At 49.8% G+C, this 17996-nt stretch overlaps 1 protein-coding gene across 5 annotated transcripts in view; it reads left to right on the top strand.

Annotated features, from left to right (window-relative positions):
• The window catches only part of GABRA3 (gamma-aminobutyric acid type A receptor subunit alpha3), a 120459-nt gene that overhangs the window by 52365 nt on the left and 50098 nt on the right, over positions 1-17996 (top strand). For all 5 annotated transcript variants that reach the window (XM_077186227.1, XM_077186229.1, XM_054641630.2 and 2 more), the window contains exons 2-3: positions 1107-1237; positions 5477-5598. In XM_077186227.1, coding sequence (XP_077042342.1) covers positions 1107-1237; positions 5477-5598 — 253 coding nt within the window. The remainder of the gene's footprint in view (positions 1-1106; positions 1238-5476; positions 5599-17996) is intronic.

The following is a 17996-nucleotide window of genomic DNA, read 5'->3' on the forward strand; positions in this document are numbered from 1 at the left end:
TCACTGCTGCCTCTGGGGGCTCAGAGTGGGGCTGGCTGAACCCCCTGGGTGCCAGACAGGGAGCGTTGTGAGGGGGAGATGTCACGACAAGCTCTATTTATCCAGGCTGTTGCTTGGCAGTGCTGCTCCAAGGTGCATCAACATAATGAGATACATAAAAGGAGAAGGCAGTTAAATGTGCAATAACATCACAATAAAAGTAAAACTGAGCATTAATGAAAACTCTGAGCACACTAAGTGTAGTATCGTCGAGCGCTCCCACCACCTTGGGCCTCGGTGGTCAAACTTAATAATAATTCCTGGCAGTGTCATTACCAGAATTAAATGAGGGTTTAACTGTCTAGAAAAAGATGTTGGGGAAAAAAAAAATGGGTCTGGAGACTTCCCAAGTGCTTCTGCTGAGTGGATGTCACCAAGGTGGCAGAGGTAGCAGGTGAGCTGGGACTGCTGCAAGGGGAGCTTGTGGCTGAGCCTGCAGGTGAGGTGGAGGAAGAGCCAGTGTGGTGGCTTTGGTGAGGTGGAGGAAGAGCCAGTGTGGTTGCTCTGGTGAGGTGGAGGAAGAGCCAGTGTGGTTACTCTGGTGAGGTGGAGGAAGAGCCAGTGTGGTTGCTTTGGTGAGGTGGAGGAAGAGCCAGTGTGGTTGCTCTGGTGAGGTGGAGGAAGAGCCAGTGTGGTTACTCTGGTGAGGTGGAGGAAGAGCCAGTGTGGTTGCTTTGGTGAGGTGGAGGAAGAGCCAGTGTGGTTGCTCTGGTGAGGTGGAGGAAGAGCCAGTGTGGTGGCTTTGGTGAGGTGGAGGAAGAGCCAGTGTGGTGGCTTTGTGAGTGAGCTCTGCACTTGGCTGCTGAAGCACTTGGGGAGCTGCAGGATCTGCTGTGAGGGTTTAATGTGTGTGCCTGCTTGGCTCTGCCATGATGCAGCTTGCCCAGGGCCAGCAGTGCTCCAGCCCACGATGCTGCCTTTGCTTCCTGAGCGTTTCCTGAGATCTCAAATGCAGGACCCCAGAAATACTGGCAGCTGTCCAGCATGAAAAATGGAACTGTTTGCTTTTCCCTAGTGACTGAAACCTCTTTTCTCTCCTGTCATTCCCCTCTGTCCCTCCCTGGCAGGTTTGGAGGCTCGTTTTGCAGTGGCTGCACGCTGCCACCATGGCACCGAGGCTCCCGGGAATGGGGCCCTTCTCCCTCCTCAGCCTTGGAGTCCTGCTCCTGCTCCTGGCTCTCCCTGCTGATGTTAATGGGTAAGGTGCTGAGTGCTGAGCTGTTGGCCAAGGCTGCAGTCCTCTTACTGAACTTAAATATCCCGGGGGCAGGATGTGTATGAAGCGGTCCAGGGCAAAGCACTATAGGGTCTGTGCTGTGTTTGACCCTCCTGCCCATGTCCCCATCCCCATGCCTTCCACCCAGGGGCTCTTCAGTCCCTAACGTGGCTGACACTGGCATTATTTGAGGTTCTGTCACTGAGATCAGTTGTCAGCAATTTTTTGCAACAAAACCTATTTTCAGATTTGGCCTCTTCACAATTCATTCTGGGCAAGGACTTTGCTTGCCTGAGTTTTAACCTGGAAGAGAGATTCCCCCCACCCCATTTAATATTTTAATACTATTTTAAAGAGCAGAAAATCAATCTGCTTCATCTGTTTGGCTGTTAATGGTGTAATGACCCACAGGCAGCACACCTGACCTGCTGCAGCACTGGGGTTCTCTGCCACCCTGGCTGCTCTCCTGTGCCTGGGTGTGCTCTGGCTGTCCTGGCAAGGAGAGTGCTGCTGCCAGCCTCACCTTCCCAGCCTCGGGGAGCTGCCTGGAGGGGATGAAAGCCTTCAGTCCATGACTGCATCCCACCAGGGCCTTTGCTGGGTGAGCTCAGGGAGCCCTTCGAGGGAGGAGGATGGAGATGTGGGGAGGGAGGAGCTTTGCACAGAGAGAGAGAAATAATGCAAATAATACATGACTTCTATAAAACATTTAGAAAAGCCTTTAGAGTACCAGGTATGGACACTGAAATGCTGCCCGCTGAGTTACAAGTCCAGAAGGGATCAAGGATGTTCATGCATGAAAAGATGTCAGTGCTGCCCCTCCTGCCCTGCTCTGCTTTGTCTGCCTGGATTTGACTTTGCAGCTTGCCCTGCCCTGTGAGTGCTGACCCTGCATGGGCACAGTCAGCCCTGGCCTCTCACCCCATCCCCACAATGGCTGTGGGGGCTGTTCCCATGCCCTGTGCCTGCAGCTCTGCCCTCCTCTCTGCTGCCTTTTCCTCCCCACCCTGTACCCACCAGAGCTGCTGCTCCCCTGCCACGTAGGGATTGCTCACACTACTGGTCCCCAGGAGGATTTGCTTCCCAAATTGTGTGTGAGGGCACCCCTGTGCTGATGTGGCACAGCTCCCCAGAGAGCCTGTGCACAGGTGGCAAGGTAATGACTTTTCCTCAAGCCTATCCTAATTAAATTTGCTGTCAACCTCCATCCTTCCTGCCTAGAGGATTTTAATTATTTTAAAACCTTGATCCCGCACATCTCTTTGCAGTCCCTTTATGCCTTGCTAAAGGGCAGCTTTAGCTTTATGTTAAGGTGAGGTGAGGCAGCCCAGAGCTTTCCTGGCAAAGGAATTATTAGCCCAAATCAGGTGCCAGGCAGAGGTGCTGCTGCCTCTCCCCTGCCTGCACCTTCCCTTGTCCTGCCTACGCTGCTCCTCCCCCAGCACCTCCCAAGTGAATCCCACACTGCTCACATTGAAGTCAAACCCTCAAATGTCAGGCTAAGTAAAACAGCTTTGAAATTTGTAAACTCATTTTTCCCATCACCACTGAGCCTCCGCCAGGAGTTCCTTCACAAAAATCCGTCCTCTAGCTCTTTATATTATGGGTAATTTTTAAAGATAGCTTATAAAACATTAATGAATGAGCTTTTCATGAGCATGCTAGCTATTCATAAGTTATAGATGGTTATATACTCATCAGCAGACACTGGGACAGATTGCTTTTAACCATGACATCTATTGAAAGCTGCTACAATTGAAACCCCACTAATTACTGCAGGCATTTGTTAAATTTCTCAAAACTCTTCTTACCTGCAGGGAATTCAAGTTCAGATGAAAAACCAGCATTTGGATTCAGCTGGAAATCTTGGAGGCTGTGATGCAGTTTGTAATGCCAGACATGTTTTGGTGTTTGGATCTGGCAGGTTGCATTAGGGCTGGGTCAGGTGTTATCCCAACCATGCCTCACCCTGTGCAAACTGGAATTTCAGCACTGTGTTACCCTCCTGGAGGCTCACCTTCCTGGCTTTACCATTTCTCCAGGTGTTGCTTTGCTAAAAAACAGAGGCCAAGTGGTCTTGGGAGAGGTGGGATGTGCCCCTGGAGAAGCAGACCTCAGGCACTTGAAAGGAAATTTCCCAGAGTGTTTGGTCAATGAAACCAATGAAAATTAATGTCAGAATTGCCCAAAAGGGAATATTCCAATTAACTGTAGCATTCTAAATAGTATTGATTCAGCCTGACTCTAGAAGTACCCATACCCTGCTCTCAATTTTTCCTCTTTTGCTAGGAAATACTCTTTGCACCTCTTTTATCTTACAGAATCTGGGTTTTCTGTTGGGTGAACACTTTGATAGAGAGTTCCAAGCCAGCTCTGGTACTTGTCACTTTACTGACACTTGTCAGTGTGTTTACAGGTGCATCAGCAGTGTCAGGGGTAACCAGTCTGACCAGATGGGATGCAGCAGGATTAAGCTTTGAACTCCTTAAATACCATTCCTTTTCCTGTAGTTTTTTGTTGGTTTTATTATTTTTCCCCTCAGTTATTTCATGATGCATGCTGAAAGCAGTGACTGCCACACATCAAAGGACATAAGGCTGGAGTGGGAAGGAAAGGGGCAGAAGTGTTAGAAAGTGACAATTTAGGGGCTTTTCTATCCCCAGGATTACATTTCTGATGGTCAAAGGTGCTGTCCTTGGTAATTGGAACCATGATTTGCATGTCCACCAGCACTGGTCTGTGGCATTTGTGGTGTTCCTCTGGCCAGTGCTCCCCAGTTATTCACCTTTCCATTTAGTGCCAATTTGCTAATCAGAGCTTCCCTGCTCCCAAGGGGCTCCTGTAGCTGCTGCTGAGCATCCCTCTGCTTCAGCTGCCTTTTTTCCCCTGCCTGGCTGGGCTTCCTCAGCCACCTCGCTGCCTGTTTGTGCCTCTTAATCTTTCTTTTTGCCTCATTTGTCTCTCTGTTATTTCCTCTTCCATCTTCCTTGAAAACTCTTCATCTCTATAGATTTTTCTTTTTGTTTTCTGTTACTTAATCTTCTGCCTTTCCATTTGTTTTGGTCCTAACAGCTATTTTTGCTGGGGAAAGCTGTGCTTGAAGCCACAGCACTGCTGCTCTGTGCCATCTGAAATCTCTTTTAGAGGCAGGTGGTTCCAGAAGGACTCACAATCTCCTTTTCTGTTGATTGAAAGGGAGGCACAAAATGCAAATGTATTACTTGAGCCCCTTGTGTTTGCAAAACCGCATTGAAGATTTTGTTCAGTGAGATGTGCTTTTTTAGAGGAATTTACTCCTTGTTTTATTCCACCTGGGGCAGAATGTGTTCTGAGGAAATCATCTTGTTTGGGGGCTTCCAGGCTTCTTGTGTTGAGCAGAGATGGGAATGTGGAAGCTCATTTGTTTTTATAAGCAGGGAAAAGTTCAGCCAACTGCAGGGATGGTTCACTAAGTGTTTTAATGATGAGGCTTTAAGCCTGTTTACTGAATTCCTATTTTTCTCTCTCCCCTCTTCCCTGGGGCAGAGATCTTTGAAATGGCTCAATCTGCCAAATACCTGGTGTCACTTTTTCCATGTGGCCTGTAAGGAGATAGTGGCACCTCAGCAACTCAGCTTCCCACAGCCTCTATTCAGAAAATGCCCATTTTTAGGGGCAGGCAAGGGATGCTGGGGCATTCCTGTTAAAACAGGGCTCCTAAACCACTCCCCGTGGTGCAGTGGTGGATCCCTCATGGTGGATCTGGGCAGGGAAAGGTGGGGAGAGCACAGTGAGCAGCTCTGTGAGGGCAGATGGGAGCTGAAGTTGATCAGAAATCCCTGTGGTGAGTCCTGTAAACACAAATTTACCAAAACCTGAGTCCCATCCTGCCCTTCAGGCCCTTCCCTCCCTGTAGCTGGGAAAGGAGGGGAGGGGACAGTGAGGAGAGGGGATCAGAAATCCCTGTGGTGAGTCCTGCAATCACACAAATGTACCCAAACCTGAGTCCCATCCTGCCCTTCGGGCCCTTCCCTCCCTGTAGCTGGGAAAGAAGGGGAAAGGATAATGAGGAGAGGGGATCAGAAATCCCTGTGGTGAGTTCTGCAATCACACAAATTTACCCAAACCTGAGTCCCATCCTGCCCTTCAGGCCCTTCCCTCCCTGTAGCTCTGGGAGCACACATGGTGCAGATTTCCCCTCTAACCCTCTCTCCTGCCTTTTCCCCCCTGTCCCTGTGCCAGGCTCTCTCAGAAGCACGTCTCAGACGTCGTGGATGACAGCAAGGACAACATCACCATTTTCACGCGCATCCTGGACCGGCTCCTGGACGGCTACGACAACCGCCTGCGGCCTGGCCTCGGAGGTCAGTGATGCTCCCTGCAGGCCTCAGCAGGGCCAGGCAGCTCAGATGGCTTGGGAATGACTCTGGCACTGCCAGGAGCATGGGCTGTTCAGTGCCAGGCTCACTCTGGGGCTGTTTCCCTGTCTTGAAGGTGTTTGGCAACCCCCAGCAAGGGGAGAGAATGATTCATGTGACTCCATCTTATCAAAAGGGAGGCCGAATATGGGCCAAGAAGTGCAGTGCTGAAGGCACTGTGTACAAGTTGGCTTCCTTGCAGATCCCACCCTCCCCTCTCCCAGACTTCAGGCTGAGATTTCATGTTACAAGGAGGGACCCTGATCAAGAGATAGAATATCATCAAGAAAAGGTTTATAATTCCTAGGATTTTGTGGTGAGGGTAGTGTGACCGTGTTCACAGGGGTTCTTGGATGAGGGAAGAGATGAGGATCTGACTTTATGTTTCAGAAGGCTGATTTATTATTTTATGATATATATTACATTAAAACTATACTAAAAGAATAGAAGAAAAGGTTTCATCAGAAGGCTGGCTAAGAATAGAATCAGAAAGAATGATAACAAAGCTTCTGTCTCAGGCAGAGAGTCTGAGCCAGCTGACTGTGATTGGCCATTAATTACAAACAAACTAACATGGGCCAATCCCAGATGCACCTGTTGCATTGCACAGCAGCAGATAACCATTGCTTAGATTTTGTTCCTGAGGCCTCTCAGCTTCTCAGGAGGAAAAATCCTAAAGAAAGGATTTTTCATAACAGATGTCTGTGACAGGGTAGAATTTTGATACTAGTGGAGGCTATAGCAAAATTTTCCTGCCTATCAATGCTGTCTTTTCTGATCCTTTATTTTCCCATGATGTCTTCTCAAAAGTTATTTCTACCTCTATTTGGCTTTTGATATTTGATTATCCAGTGACACCTGTACTGAACACATTTGTTTCATTTCAGATGGTTACTATCAAAAGGCTAATTAATTACTTTATTATGCTATATTATTCTATAATATATTACACTATATTACATTACATCTAAACTGGATCTGCCAAGCACTTAACCCTGCACACACTGCACAGAATCTCCTGACTGTCCCCCAACAGTCCCAACACATACACACACACACACACACCTGGGCCTGACAGGCCAAGGAAACAAAACACCATCACTGTGGGTAAACAATCTCCACATTGCATTCTACTTTGGCACAAACACAGGCACAGCAAATGATAAGAATTGTTTTTTCTTTCTCTGAGGTTCAGAGAATGTGAATCCCAGAAATATTCTTGGGAAGAACTGTGCCTTGCTTTTCTCTGGGAAGAGAAATGTGGGGCTACAGTTTGGCTGTTGGGTGTCTCATGGGCTGAGGTGAGTCCCTGGGTGCTGTGGTGGCCTGTGACAGTGCAAGGACAGGCCTGCAGATGGAGCAGCTGTGGGTGAACCTATTCCTGCGATTTTAGAGACAGGGAAAAAAAAATTCCCTTTCAGAAATGCTGATACATTCATTGAGGGGCAGAGCATGTCCACAGAAAAGGTCTGGACACAACTCTGATGAGGAGCAGCTGGGAGAGCCCAGCCTAGAGAAAAGGGGGGACATTCTCACTTTCTACAGCTCCCTGAAAGAAGCTTGGAGCCAGGTATGGGTCAGTTTGTTCTCCAAGGAAATAAATAACAGGACAAAAGGAGATGGCCTCAGGTTGCACCAGGGGAGGTTTAGATTAGATGTAAGGAAAAACTTTTCACAGAAAGGGTTGTAAAGCACTGGGAAAGGCTCTCTGGGAAATGGTAGAGCCAGCATCCCTGAAAGTGTTGGTGTGGCCCCTGAGGGCATGGTTAGTGCTGAACATGGTGGTGATGCTGGCTGCACAGCTGGGCTTGATGACCTTTCCCAACCTGAACCATCCTGTGGCTGTGTACCACCAGCTTGCAGAACCTTCAGCTCATGTTGGTGTTGATTTTAGTCAGTTTGCTTTGCTACAGAGCCTCTATCTCCACATCTTCTCAGTTATTTCCTATGCAGCTGTCACCTGGCAGGCTCTCCCCCCTTGTGCTGCTCTGGGCACTGGGCACTCACCCAGGCCCTGCTGCCTCCTGAGCTGCCTTCAGCACTGCTGCCAACATTGCTGCTGCTGCAGAGCCTCTCTGCAAGCTCCTGACTTGTCTGAGGTGCCTGAGAAGGAAAAACCAAGGAAAAACCTTCCCACCTAATGCCTACAGCTACAGTCAGCATCATCTAAGGGGGCAGAAGAAACAGGGAGATGTGTGGGGAAGACAGGTGTGAAATTAGGGAGATGTGGGTATGAGTGGTTTCCTGGTGTGCTGTGCTGTGGCAGAGGTGGCCCCTCTCAGGTGCTGACAGCTGAGTGTCCCTGGGGCTGGGAGGGGCTGTCCCTGCACTGCCCTGAGCTCTCCTGCTCACCAAAGCTGTGATTCCCACCCAGAGCTGGAGTCACCACGTGCTGTCCCATTTTCTGCAGTCCTGCTGCCAAGAGCTGCTTTGCTGAGCTCTTGCATGCTGATGGCATCTCCTGGAATGTCCCTTTCCTTCCCCAGAGCAGCCCTGCCTCTCCCAGCCCCATGCCCAGCTCTGTGCCACAGCCCTGTGCCCTGCAGCTGCCCTTGAGACTGTGCCAACCCTGGGCAGGAGGGGCTTTCCCAGCCAGCATCCTCCCCTCTGCTGTGCTGCAGGACCCGGCCAGGAAAGGGTTACAGTGTCTGCATAAGCAATCAGTCAGTTTTATTGCTTTTGTTGCTTGTTTCTTTCCCCCAGAATTAACTCTGGTCCCACTAATAGCTTTGCTTCCTCCAGTCTCCCCCATGGCTGTATTGATTTCAGTGAAACGAGTTCTGCACGGGGACTGAGGGGCATTTCTGCTCACTGTAGGCTCAGCTGCAGACAAGGCTGCTCAGTATTAACAAGAGGAGTCCCAAGAGCCCCTTGCTGGGGAAGTTCAAACCTTTCTTGGAACATCTTTGCTCTGTTGCTTTAGATCCTTTAATAACATGTTTAACATAATAAATTGCCTTTGCCTGAGCCAGCCCTTGTCTGTTTAAGGACTGCTCTCACCTCCTTGCTGGGGCTCCCTGCAGAGCCTCCTTTATGCACCTGCAGCTTCCCTGGAGCTCCCGAGAGCAGGAGAGGGGAGATGTGGCCAGGAGAAGGAGGTGGAACTGCCTGAGCAAGGCTGAGATGTCCTGTGCCCCAAAAGAAGAGGTGCTCAAGTAGTGGGATGCAGATGAAGGGACCACAAGAGACTCTTTGTGAATGACAGAGACTTGAGGCACTCTGGTAGACCCAGGTGGGAGGTGGTGATGAGAGCTGCAGGTTTTGGGGGGCTCTTGACTGGCAGTGAGTTGCCCTCTGTGTGTAGAGCAGCCTGTTAAGCCAGGCTCTCCCCAGTTTTGGTTGTTTTTCCCAAGGCTGAAGCCTTGGAGGCCTCTCAGGAGGAGAATTAGAGGGAAAGACCTCTCCTCCCACTGCTGCTGGTGGCCAGAGAAGCAGAAATGGTCCTGCTGCAGACTCCAGAGCTTAGGGTTAATGGAAGAGCCAGCAAGATTAGGGCTCTTTTATCTTACAGAATCTGGGTTTTCTGTGGGGTGAACACTTTGATAGAGAGCTCCAAGCCAGCTCTGGTACTTGTCACTTTACTGACACTTGTCAGTGTGTTTACAGGTGCACCAGCAGTGTCAGGGGTAACCAGTCTGACCAGATGGGATGCAGCAGGATTAAGCTTTGAACTCCTTAAATAATATTCCTTTTCCTGTAGTTTTTTGTCCAGGGCTGTGTGAGGGCTGGGAAAGGGATTGCCTTGCTCCCCATGAGCAGCTGTGCTGCAGTGGGACTGGGCCATGGACAAGGAGCATTGGTTTTCCTGTAAGACAGCACTGGGCACTCCCTGTAGTCTCCCCATTTCCCTTGGGAATGTTTTCCTTTGCTTTTCTGAAGATGTCAGGGAAGAGCATCCATACCCTGCAGTCCATGCAAAGGGCAGATGTGGTGCTCTTGTGCCCACACAGGCTGCTGGGAGGATGGAGTTCCCTGGATTGTGTGTAACCTGTGTGAAGCAGGACATGCAGGCTCTTTGCCTGGCTGGTTTTCCTGCTCTGGATGAGGTGGCCCTGCAGACATTTGGGACACGGAGGGCTGGGCAGGGTTTGGGGCTGCAGCACCTCTCAGGGCTCTGCAGTGCTGTGTGCTCAGCCCTGTCCCCTCCCTCAGCTCCCTGTGCACCAGGAGCTGAGCAGTGTTTGTTTAGACTTTGGGAGAAGACACTGTGTAAGCAACAGAGTGTTAATGTGGTGACTTCTCCCCTCAAGATAGCCTCTTTGTATTTATTTTCTTATCCCCTCTGCTTTCACCATCTGCTGCCACCCACTCTAATAGCTGCCATGCCAGAGCTCCTCTTGCTGCCAGGATGCTGCAGGCAGAGCTGAAGCGAGTGCTGAGGCTGCTCAGGAGTGCCTGCTGCTGCTGCAGAGCCAGGCTCCAGGTGAGCATGGCCCTGCCTGCTGCTCCTGCCCCAAACAGGGCACAGCCAGGCCAGCCAGGAGTCTGTGCTCTCCTGGGGCAAGGGGCAGATTTGGGAGCACACTTAGGGCAGGGGAAGGTGGCTGTCAGACCCCTTGTCCTGCAGCCCTGGGGACAGGACCATTTGTGTCACAGTGTCAGGCAGGAGGTTTCTCCCTGGCTCTGCCCACGGGATTCCTCTCAGGAACAGAGCAGAGTCTTTTCTGTGGCCTCATGGCCACTGAAGGACAATCTGGGCTCAGGGAAGGGGTAGCTGCACAAACAGAACATCTTCTAGGGCTCAGAGTGGGGCAGGAGAGGAAGGAGCTGTCAGCACAAAGGCTGTGTTTCCCCTGGGAGAACTGGGGACAGATTGGTTATTAAGCCAGGAGAGAGCAGTGATGGACCCCGAGGGAATGGAGACATCTGCTGTCATGGCCAGCCTTGCAGGACCAGAAAATGTCCTGAGAGAGCTTCTGTGGGCAGCACGGGCCTCTGCTCGTGGTCTGGAGCTGTGAAGTCACACAGGTCCTCTGTGAAGTCACACAGGTCCTCTCTGAAGTCACACTGGTCCTCTCTGAAGTCGCACAGATGCTCTCTGAAGTCACACAGATGCTCTGTAAAGTCATTAAGATGCTCTCTGAGGTCACACAGGTCCTCTCTGAGGTCACACAGGTCCTCTGTGAAGTCACACAGATGCTCTCTGAAGTCACACAGATGCTCTCTGAAGTCACACAGATGCTCTCTGAAGTCATTAAGATGCTCTCTGAAGTCACACAGATGCTCTGCCCAGCCTGCAGGGGCTGAGGTGAGAAGTGTCTGTCTCCATCTCTCAGGTTCTCCTTGCTGGGGCTCCCTGCAGAGCCTCCTTTATGCACCTGCAGCTTCCCTGGAGCTCCCGAGAGCAGGAGAGGGGAGATGTGGCCAGGAGAAGGAGGTGGAACTGCCTGAGCAAGGCTGAGATGTCCTGTGCCCCAAAAGAAGAGATGCTCAAGTAGTGGGATGCAGATGAAGGGACCACAAGAGACTCTTCATGAATGACAGATGTCCAAAACCACCCTGTGTGTCCTTGCAGTCCTTACAGGGCCACTGTGGTGTCCAGCACAGTGACCATGAGGGAGAGCACAGAGGATGGGGGTTCTAGGGTCAGTGGTGCTCCCTGGGCAGCTGAACCCCCTCTACTTTATTCCTAATTGATGGCATTTGGCAAATGGAACAGACCCACGCTGGGAATGCCTGGGCAGGGCCAGGAGGGGACATTTCCAGGTTTTTCCTTCCTTACAGCCTGCTTTAAATATGCTTTGGCAGTGTAGGGCTATTACTGCTGGAGGAGGAGGCATGTGGGACCTTCCACAGCTGTTTGCAAAGCAAAAGGGGTTTTTCCAGCTCAGGCAGAGATTTGCTGTTCCACAGGGCCAGGGGTGTGCCTGAGGTACATTTGGGGTAAGGCTGAGGAACCCAGAGGGCATCTGGACAAAATCTCTGTATTGAGTGGTTGGGAAGAATTCCAGAAAACTGCTGGGATTTTCCAGGGCATGCCAGGAGGGAAAGATTCTGCCCCAAGGAAGAGGGGAAGAGAGTAGGCTGCTCAGTTTTCTAAAAGACGAGTTGTAAACATCCTAGATAAGCAAGTTTCTCCAATTGCAATTAACAAGCAATTTGTAGCATGTTAAACAGCCAGGCTGGGATCAATGGGTGTTATCCCTCCTGGATGCAGCATGACTGACAAGGTAACTCATGTGCTGTTTCCTTGGAGCCTCTCTGGAGCCCCTGAGCAGCTCAGCCCTGCTGAGGGGTGGTGGCTGCTCAGCATCCTGCCAGGCCAGCTCTGCACCAGGGGCTGCTGAGGTTTGGGAGCCTCCTGAAGTGTCCTTGGGGCTTAGCAGGAGCAGCAAACACTGACAGCTGGATTAAAGCAGCACAATTCCCCAGGCAGAGCAAGGCCCCTCGCCCCTTGGGTTCCTTCTCCATTGGGGACGGGTGTGGCACCCATTCCTTGTCCCTGGGGTGGTCCCATGCAGACAAAAGGGAGGCCCAGCTTTTACCCTCCCAACTGGGTCTGTCCAGAGGGTGAAAGCAGCCCAGGCTCCTCTTCCTCCTCTCCACTGTGCTGTTCTTTGGTGTCAGCACCTCCCAGCCCACGCTGGGCTCCAGCAGGACTTGGTGCAGTCAGGGCCTGCTGCTCACAGCAGGACTCAGATCAGGGGTGCCCACCTGGCCTGTGGTGCCTTTTCTCTGTCCTAACTGTGTCAGCTCTGTCTTGCCAATGGTTTTGATCTGTTAATATTTATCCTGCTGTTGCATTTCCATGATTATTTTGTCAGCAAAGTGCACCTCTGTTGGGGTTTCTCTTGTTTCCTCTTTCTGTGGTGCAGTGTCTCTTCCTGCTCTTTTAATGATGCTGTGGTTTGGCAGGATGGCTCCTGAGGAACATCTGTATCCCTGCCTGGCCACCTGCCTTTCACTAATTCAAGTGCTGATGGCCAGCAGGGTTTGGATTTGGGTTCAGAGCAGCTCCCTTTAGGTTGAGACATTCCCAGGAGATGCTTGGTGTGCTACACCTCAGTGCATCTGTCACTTTGGCCTGACCTCCTGCAGGTGAGGGCTTGTCTGTTACTGTGGGAGCACTAAGGCACAGGGGCTGAAATAGAATAATTAAATTACAGAGCTGCCTTCTCTTGAAAGTACAGTGCTGTCCAAAATGAAACAGCAAGACCTTATCTGCCTGGCAGGAACCAAGAAGAAATCTGTTTGCAGTGACATTAACCTATAACAGTGGTAAAAATTGTTAAATTGTCCAGATTGAAGTTTATGGAACTTTTATTTCCTAAAATCTGGATGAAATGTTGAAATTGACCTTTTCATTTGTGGATAGGTTTTTCACCTGTGTGTGATAAAGCTGCCTTAGAAACATTATCTAGACCTAGTGTTTGTGTGAGAGAAACATGAGATGACAAACAGAACTGTCCTCTGTTGTTTATTACAATTTCTAGGGTTTTGAGTCTGTGTTTAATCTGTTTTTCTGTCTTAATGTTCCACTTCTCCCAACTTCTCATCTCTTCTCTCTGATCTGACTTCATGCTTTGTATTGATTACTCCAGGGAGGAATTTGATCCTTTCTTAGAAAAAACCCCAAAATCCATGTCTTATCTCAGATTTTTGTCTCTGTCTGAGCTTCCTTGATGAGTTTTAATTTGAAGCTGAGGCATTGCCTGAACAGCATTTCCTTCTGTTTACCTTTCTGGGCAACAGGGACCCTGCTCTGCTCGTCAAACTTCTGAAGTCAAGATCTGTCTGTGAACAAATTAAAGAAAGGTTGTGTTCCCCTCGAGGGCAGCTCTCCAAAGGCAGCTTTGCTGTGGATTTGCAGAGCCCTGGTGCTCTCCTCTGTGGCCCAGAATTCCTGGTGGTGTTGCTGTTTGCACCCCTGGTGCACAGCTGTGTGTGAAAAGCCTTGCACACATCAGGAGGCAGGCGAGGAGCACGGCCCTGACAGCTGTGCCTAAGGGTGGAAGTCTTCTCTTAAATAAGTTATGAATGTGCTGAGGGCAACACAAGCCTGGATCAAAGCTTCAGGGGTGTCACAAGAACCAGGGAGGGGTGGGGAATCCACTGTGAAAGGAGATTGATTGCTTTTGGTGTGAAACACCTGGCTTGGGGTCAGCACTGGTGCTTTGGGGGCATCTGGCAGAGCAGTGAGGGGTTCACCACACCAGGTCTGTGTCTGCCCCCCTCTGCAAGGGCAGTCATGTGGCCAAAATCCATCACCAGCACTGTGTGCACGCTCCTGGGCTCTCCAGAGCAGCCAAGCCCCTGGGCTGTGGGGCTGTGATTTGTGAGAAGGACAAGTGTTGCTCCTGCTCCTGTGGGTGCTTTCTTCAGCCCAGCCAAGCTGCTGGGCTGTGGGGCTGTGATTTGTGAGAAGTGTTTCTCCTGCTCCTGTGGGTGCCTTCTTTAGCCCAGCTAAGCTGCTGGGCTGTGGGGCTGTGATTTGTGAGAATAAGTGTTTCTCCTGCTCCTGTGGGTGCCTTTTTTAGCCCAGCCAAGCCCCTGGGCTGTGGGGCTGTGATTTGTGGGGAGGACAAGTGTTGATCCTGCTGCTGTGGGTGCTTTCTTTAGCCCAGCCAAGCTGTGGGGCTGTGATTTGTGAGAAGAAGTGTTGCTCCTGCTCCTGTGGGTGCCTTTTTTAGCCCAGCCAAGCCCCTGGGCTGTGGGGCTGTGATTTGTGAGAAGTGTTTCTCCTGCTCCTGTGGGTGCCTTTTTTAGCTGTTGCCTCCCTGGCTGCGTGTTTCCAGCGAGGAGCTGCTCCCCCTGCCCTCCACCCACACATGTAGGCAAGGAGATTTTCCCCAAGGAGCAAGAAGTATTTCTAGGAAAGGAAAGCCAGCTGGAGGGGGGTTTTTGCCCCAGTGATATGTACTGAGTGTCTCAGAGCTGCAGTGCTGGCTCAGCCACCTGCAGTGAAGCAGTGTGAGTGTCAGGCAGCTGCTCCCTGCCCGAGGGGGAGCTGTGCATGTGTCAGAGATGGGATGATGGTGTTTGTTTATAATGACTCTGGAAGGCGAGAGCTGATGTTTCAGCATGTTGAACATGTGTTAGATGGGTTTAAGAACATTAGTAGATGATGTTATAGATGGCTATAAACTGCTTGTGAGGACGTCTTTATTGATCTGTTGGACTATGGCAGCTTCTCCTTTATTAGAATTTCCATTCGTTCAGGCCCATGTAAAGGATTTATAATGGGGCTTTGATATGGATTGAGAAATAAGATTGTTTTATTGGATGTTATGGAGTTTAAAAACAACTTTAATTGGTTTGTTCTGGGAAGCTGGTGGTGAAACAACTGGTCAAATACTGAGGAAATAGCAGCTATTTTATTTGTTGAGCTAGAGGATAAAATGTTTGCAGCAGTTCATGTAGTAATATAGAGGTATTGTTTATGTCTGATGAGGCAAAGTCATTGATTGTGTTGGTGGTGAATTTCAGCCCTGATCCACCTGGAAGAAGCAATCAAATCACATCCATCTGAGCCCCCTGTGGAGGGGGATTAATGCTGCTGCTTCAGACCTGTTAGCTTCTTAATGCTGTTCCATTTATTTAAAGGTTATTGTTTGATTAAATAAAATACTGGAGAGTTGGTGAGGGTGGAGGATGCATGGGGCTTTGGGGAATGCTGCAAGGCTGTGAGGCTACACTGTGCAGGGTCCCTTAACCAAAGACTATTAAAAGTCAGAGGGAAATACCCTGTTGAAGTGGCAAAACCCTCACCTGGTGGGGCAGGAATTTCCTGTAATATTTCTTTGTCTGCTAACTTGTAACTGAACTTTAAAAATGTGCCTCTGAAGGATGTGCAGCTAATGTTTATTAAAAAGAAAAAAAGAGTGCTTGTGGAGTACTGACAATTATAGGCACAGAGTATAGCCTAGAGAGGGATTTTAATCTGCAATTTGCATTGTGAGGAAAGGACACCCCGTTCTCTTTACCTTCTGGAAGGGTATAATTCGAACCAAAGTGCTGAGAACAACAGGCATAGAAGAAGCATATGATTTTTTTATTTTTTTTCCCCCTCTCCCAACCTGCTGGAAAATCCTATTGATGACAAAGTTCAGGCTGAGTCAGAGGATGGAACAACTCGTGACTGGAGCGAAATAAATGGTGTCTGAAAAGCCAGGATGCTGTTTGGACATCACAAAAGCCATTTCAGACAGCTCTGGTTTGGAAAGATCAGTTGTGATACAAGAAACTTTGCTGAGGAAAGGGTCTGAGGACCATAACAAACCCCCCAAAGCACAGCCAGAGGCTCTGCACAGGCCTTGCTGCATCCCTCAGAGCTCTTGTTTGGGAAGTTTTGTGTTCATACAGGTTAGATCAGGGGTTTTTTTTGCTGTCCTGCATTCATTCTTACTCATCTGATTTCTCATCTCATCATGTGGATGTACTTTAGCCAGCTGTGGCCACTGTCCTGCAAAAAATGCAAACTCTGTGGGGTTTTGTCCCCCCTCCAAGTTGTGTTCTATGTGAAGGGTCTGTGCACATGTGGGAATTGAATTCCAGGCTCTTGTGCATGAAAGATGAGAGCTCTTTCCTTTGGAGAGACGCACCTGGTCTTGCCTGAGTTTGAAAACACTTTTTCCTAGAAAAGGGCCTTGTCTGCTTTCATGAGGAAGGGTTAAAAAACAAAGGCATGAAACCTCCTTTCTTCTTCCCTGATCAATCTGGCCATGGTTATGAGAGAAGCTTTCTGATAGCTCCTCTTTGTCATGTCAATACCATTAAGGCCACTTTGGCAAGGGAAGCAATGTATAATTAATCTGCAAATCAGTAAAGAGGATGTGATTTTTATACAAAGGAGAAGGTCTTTAACTGCAGAAAGCTTTGTGTGGGCATGGCCATGCTTGGATGGGACCTCCCTGGAGCATCCCTGTGCCAGCAGCTCCCCTGTGTGACACACCTTCAGTGGGGCCCTTTTGCTGCCCTCCAGCAAAAGGACTGAGTCAACAAATAAATGGGAACCAGGTGGGGCAGAGCTGAGGTTAGGAGTATGCAAGTGCCCCTGAACACCTGCCCAGTGAGTTGGTTGAGCCAGAAAAATATCTTTAAGACTTTGCCTCCATCCACTGGTTTTGTTGTTTGGGGTTTTTTAAAGCTTTGGGTCAATTGCAATTATTATTATTTTGATGCAGAACGCATTAAAAAGGGAAAAGGAAAAAAAATCCAAGCCCTATCTGGACTGATTTGTTCCCAGAAAGATGTTCAATTTTGTATGTGTAATTGAAAGGGGCTAAATATAGCTGTATTAATATTTATGGGCCTTATGTTGGAGTCAATACAAGAGTTGCTGTTCAAGGCAATTAAGCTTTACCTTTTCACATGTAGGATTTCGGTGTTTGGAGATGACATTAGTGGTGTGACCTGCATCCAAGAGAGAAAACACTAAAAGCATGCCACCATCTGTGGAGTATGATACCCTGTATTTAGTGCTGTTTGCTGACAGGCAGTTTGTCTCCGGCGAGGCTGATCTCTCCAGGGCAGGGCTGCTGTCTTAATAGCAGGGAAATCAGGGAAACCAGTGCTCTGGGAGGCTTGCAGGAGAGCTGGCCCTGCTGTGTTTTGGGAGGATCTGAGCCACGAGCCTCTGGTGACATCACAAAGTGAGGATTGCCCACCTCTGCTGCTGGGGATAAAGGGAGAACCGTGATGGTGGCACTTGATGGATCCCGTTTGTGCTCACACCACCCACGCCCTAGAGCTGGAGCATGGGAAATGTGACTCTGGGAGGGCCCTCTGTGCCCTGTGCCAGGGCTCAGGCTCTCTGGGCCTGTCTGCAGGGCCAGTCACAACCTTCATGTCACCAAAGCACCGAGAAAGCAAATCCTGGCCGGGGCTCTGTAGGGAGCGTGTGCACGGGGAATTAGGTCGGGGCTGTAAGGATGAAAACAAGTCAGTTTGCATGAATAACAAAGGCAAAGTGATGGTGTGCTGGATTTCTGAAGCACTGCCTTTCAAGAGAAGGGTATCACTGGGATAACACGACAAGAATCCTGGCAGTGGCTGAACTGCCCTGCATTGCTGCTTTTTGGGAGCTGCAGCTCCTCACTGCTCCAGTTAACAAAGAGCTGTTGGATGCTGTGAAATCTCTCGCTGATAGGGACTGTCTGAGTCCTGCCTGTCTCCTAAATTTGATCAATGTGTCAGGCTTTTTCTTTTTTCCATCTGGCTCTGACAACTGCCTTGGGGAAGGAGGGCTGCAGCAAGGAGCCTTGCTCGGGGTTGACCTGCCCTCCCCAGGGCTGCAGGTGGAGATTGTCTCAGTGATGCTGCTCGTGGTGCTCATCCCTTCTCCAAGGACTCTCCAATCCTGAGTGGGTGTGTTTCTGTTCTTTCCCTGGTGTGTGGTGTGTTTT

Source organism: Agelaius phoeniceus, chromosome 14, assembly GCF_051311805.1.
Source record: "Agelaius phoeniceus isolate bAgePho1 chromosome 14, bAgePho1.hap1, whole genome shotgun sequence".
NCBI classification, from domain to species: domain Eukaryota; kingdom Metazoa; phylum Chordata; class Aves; order Passeriformes; family Icteridae; genus Agelaius; species Agelaius phoeniceus.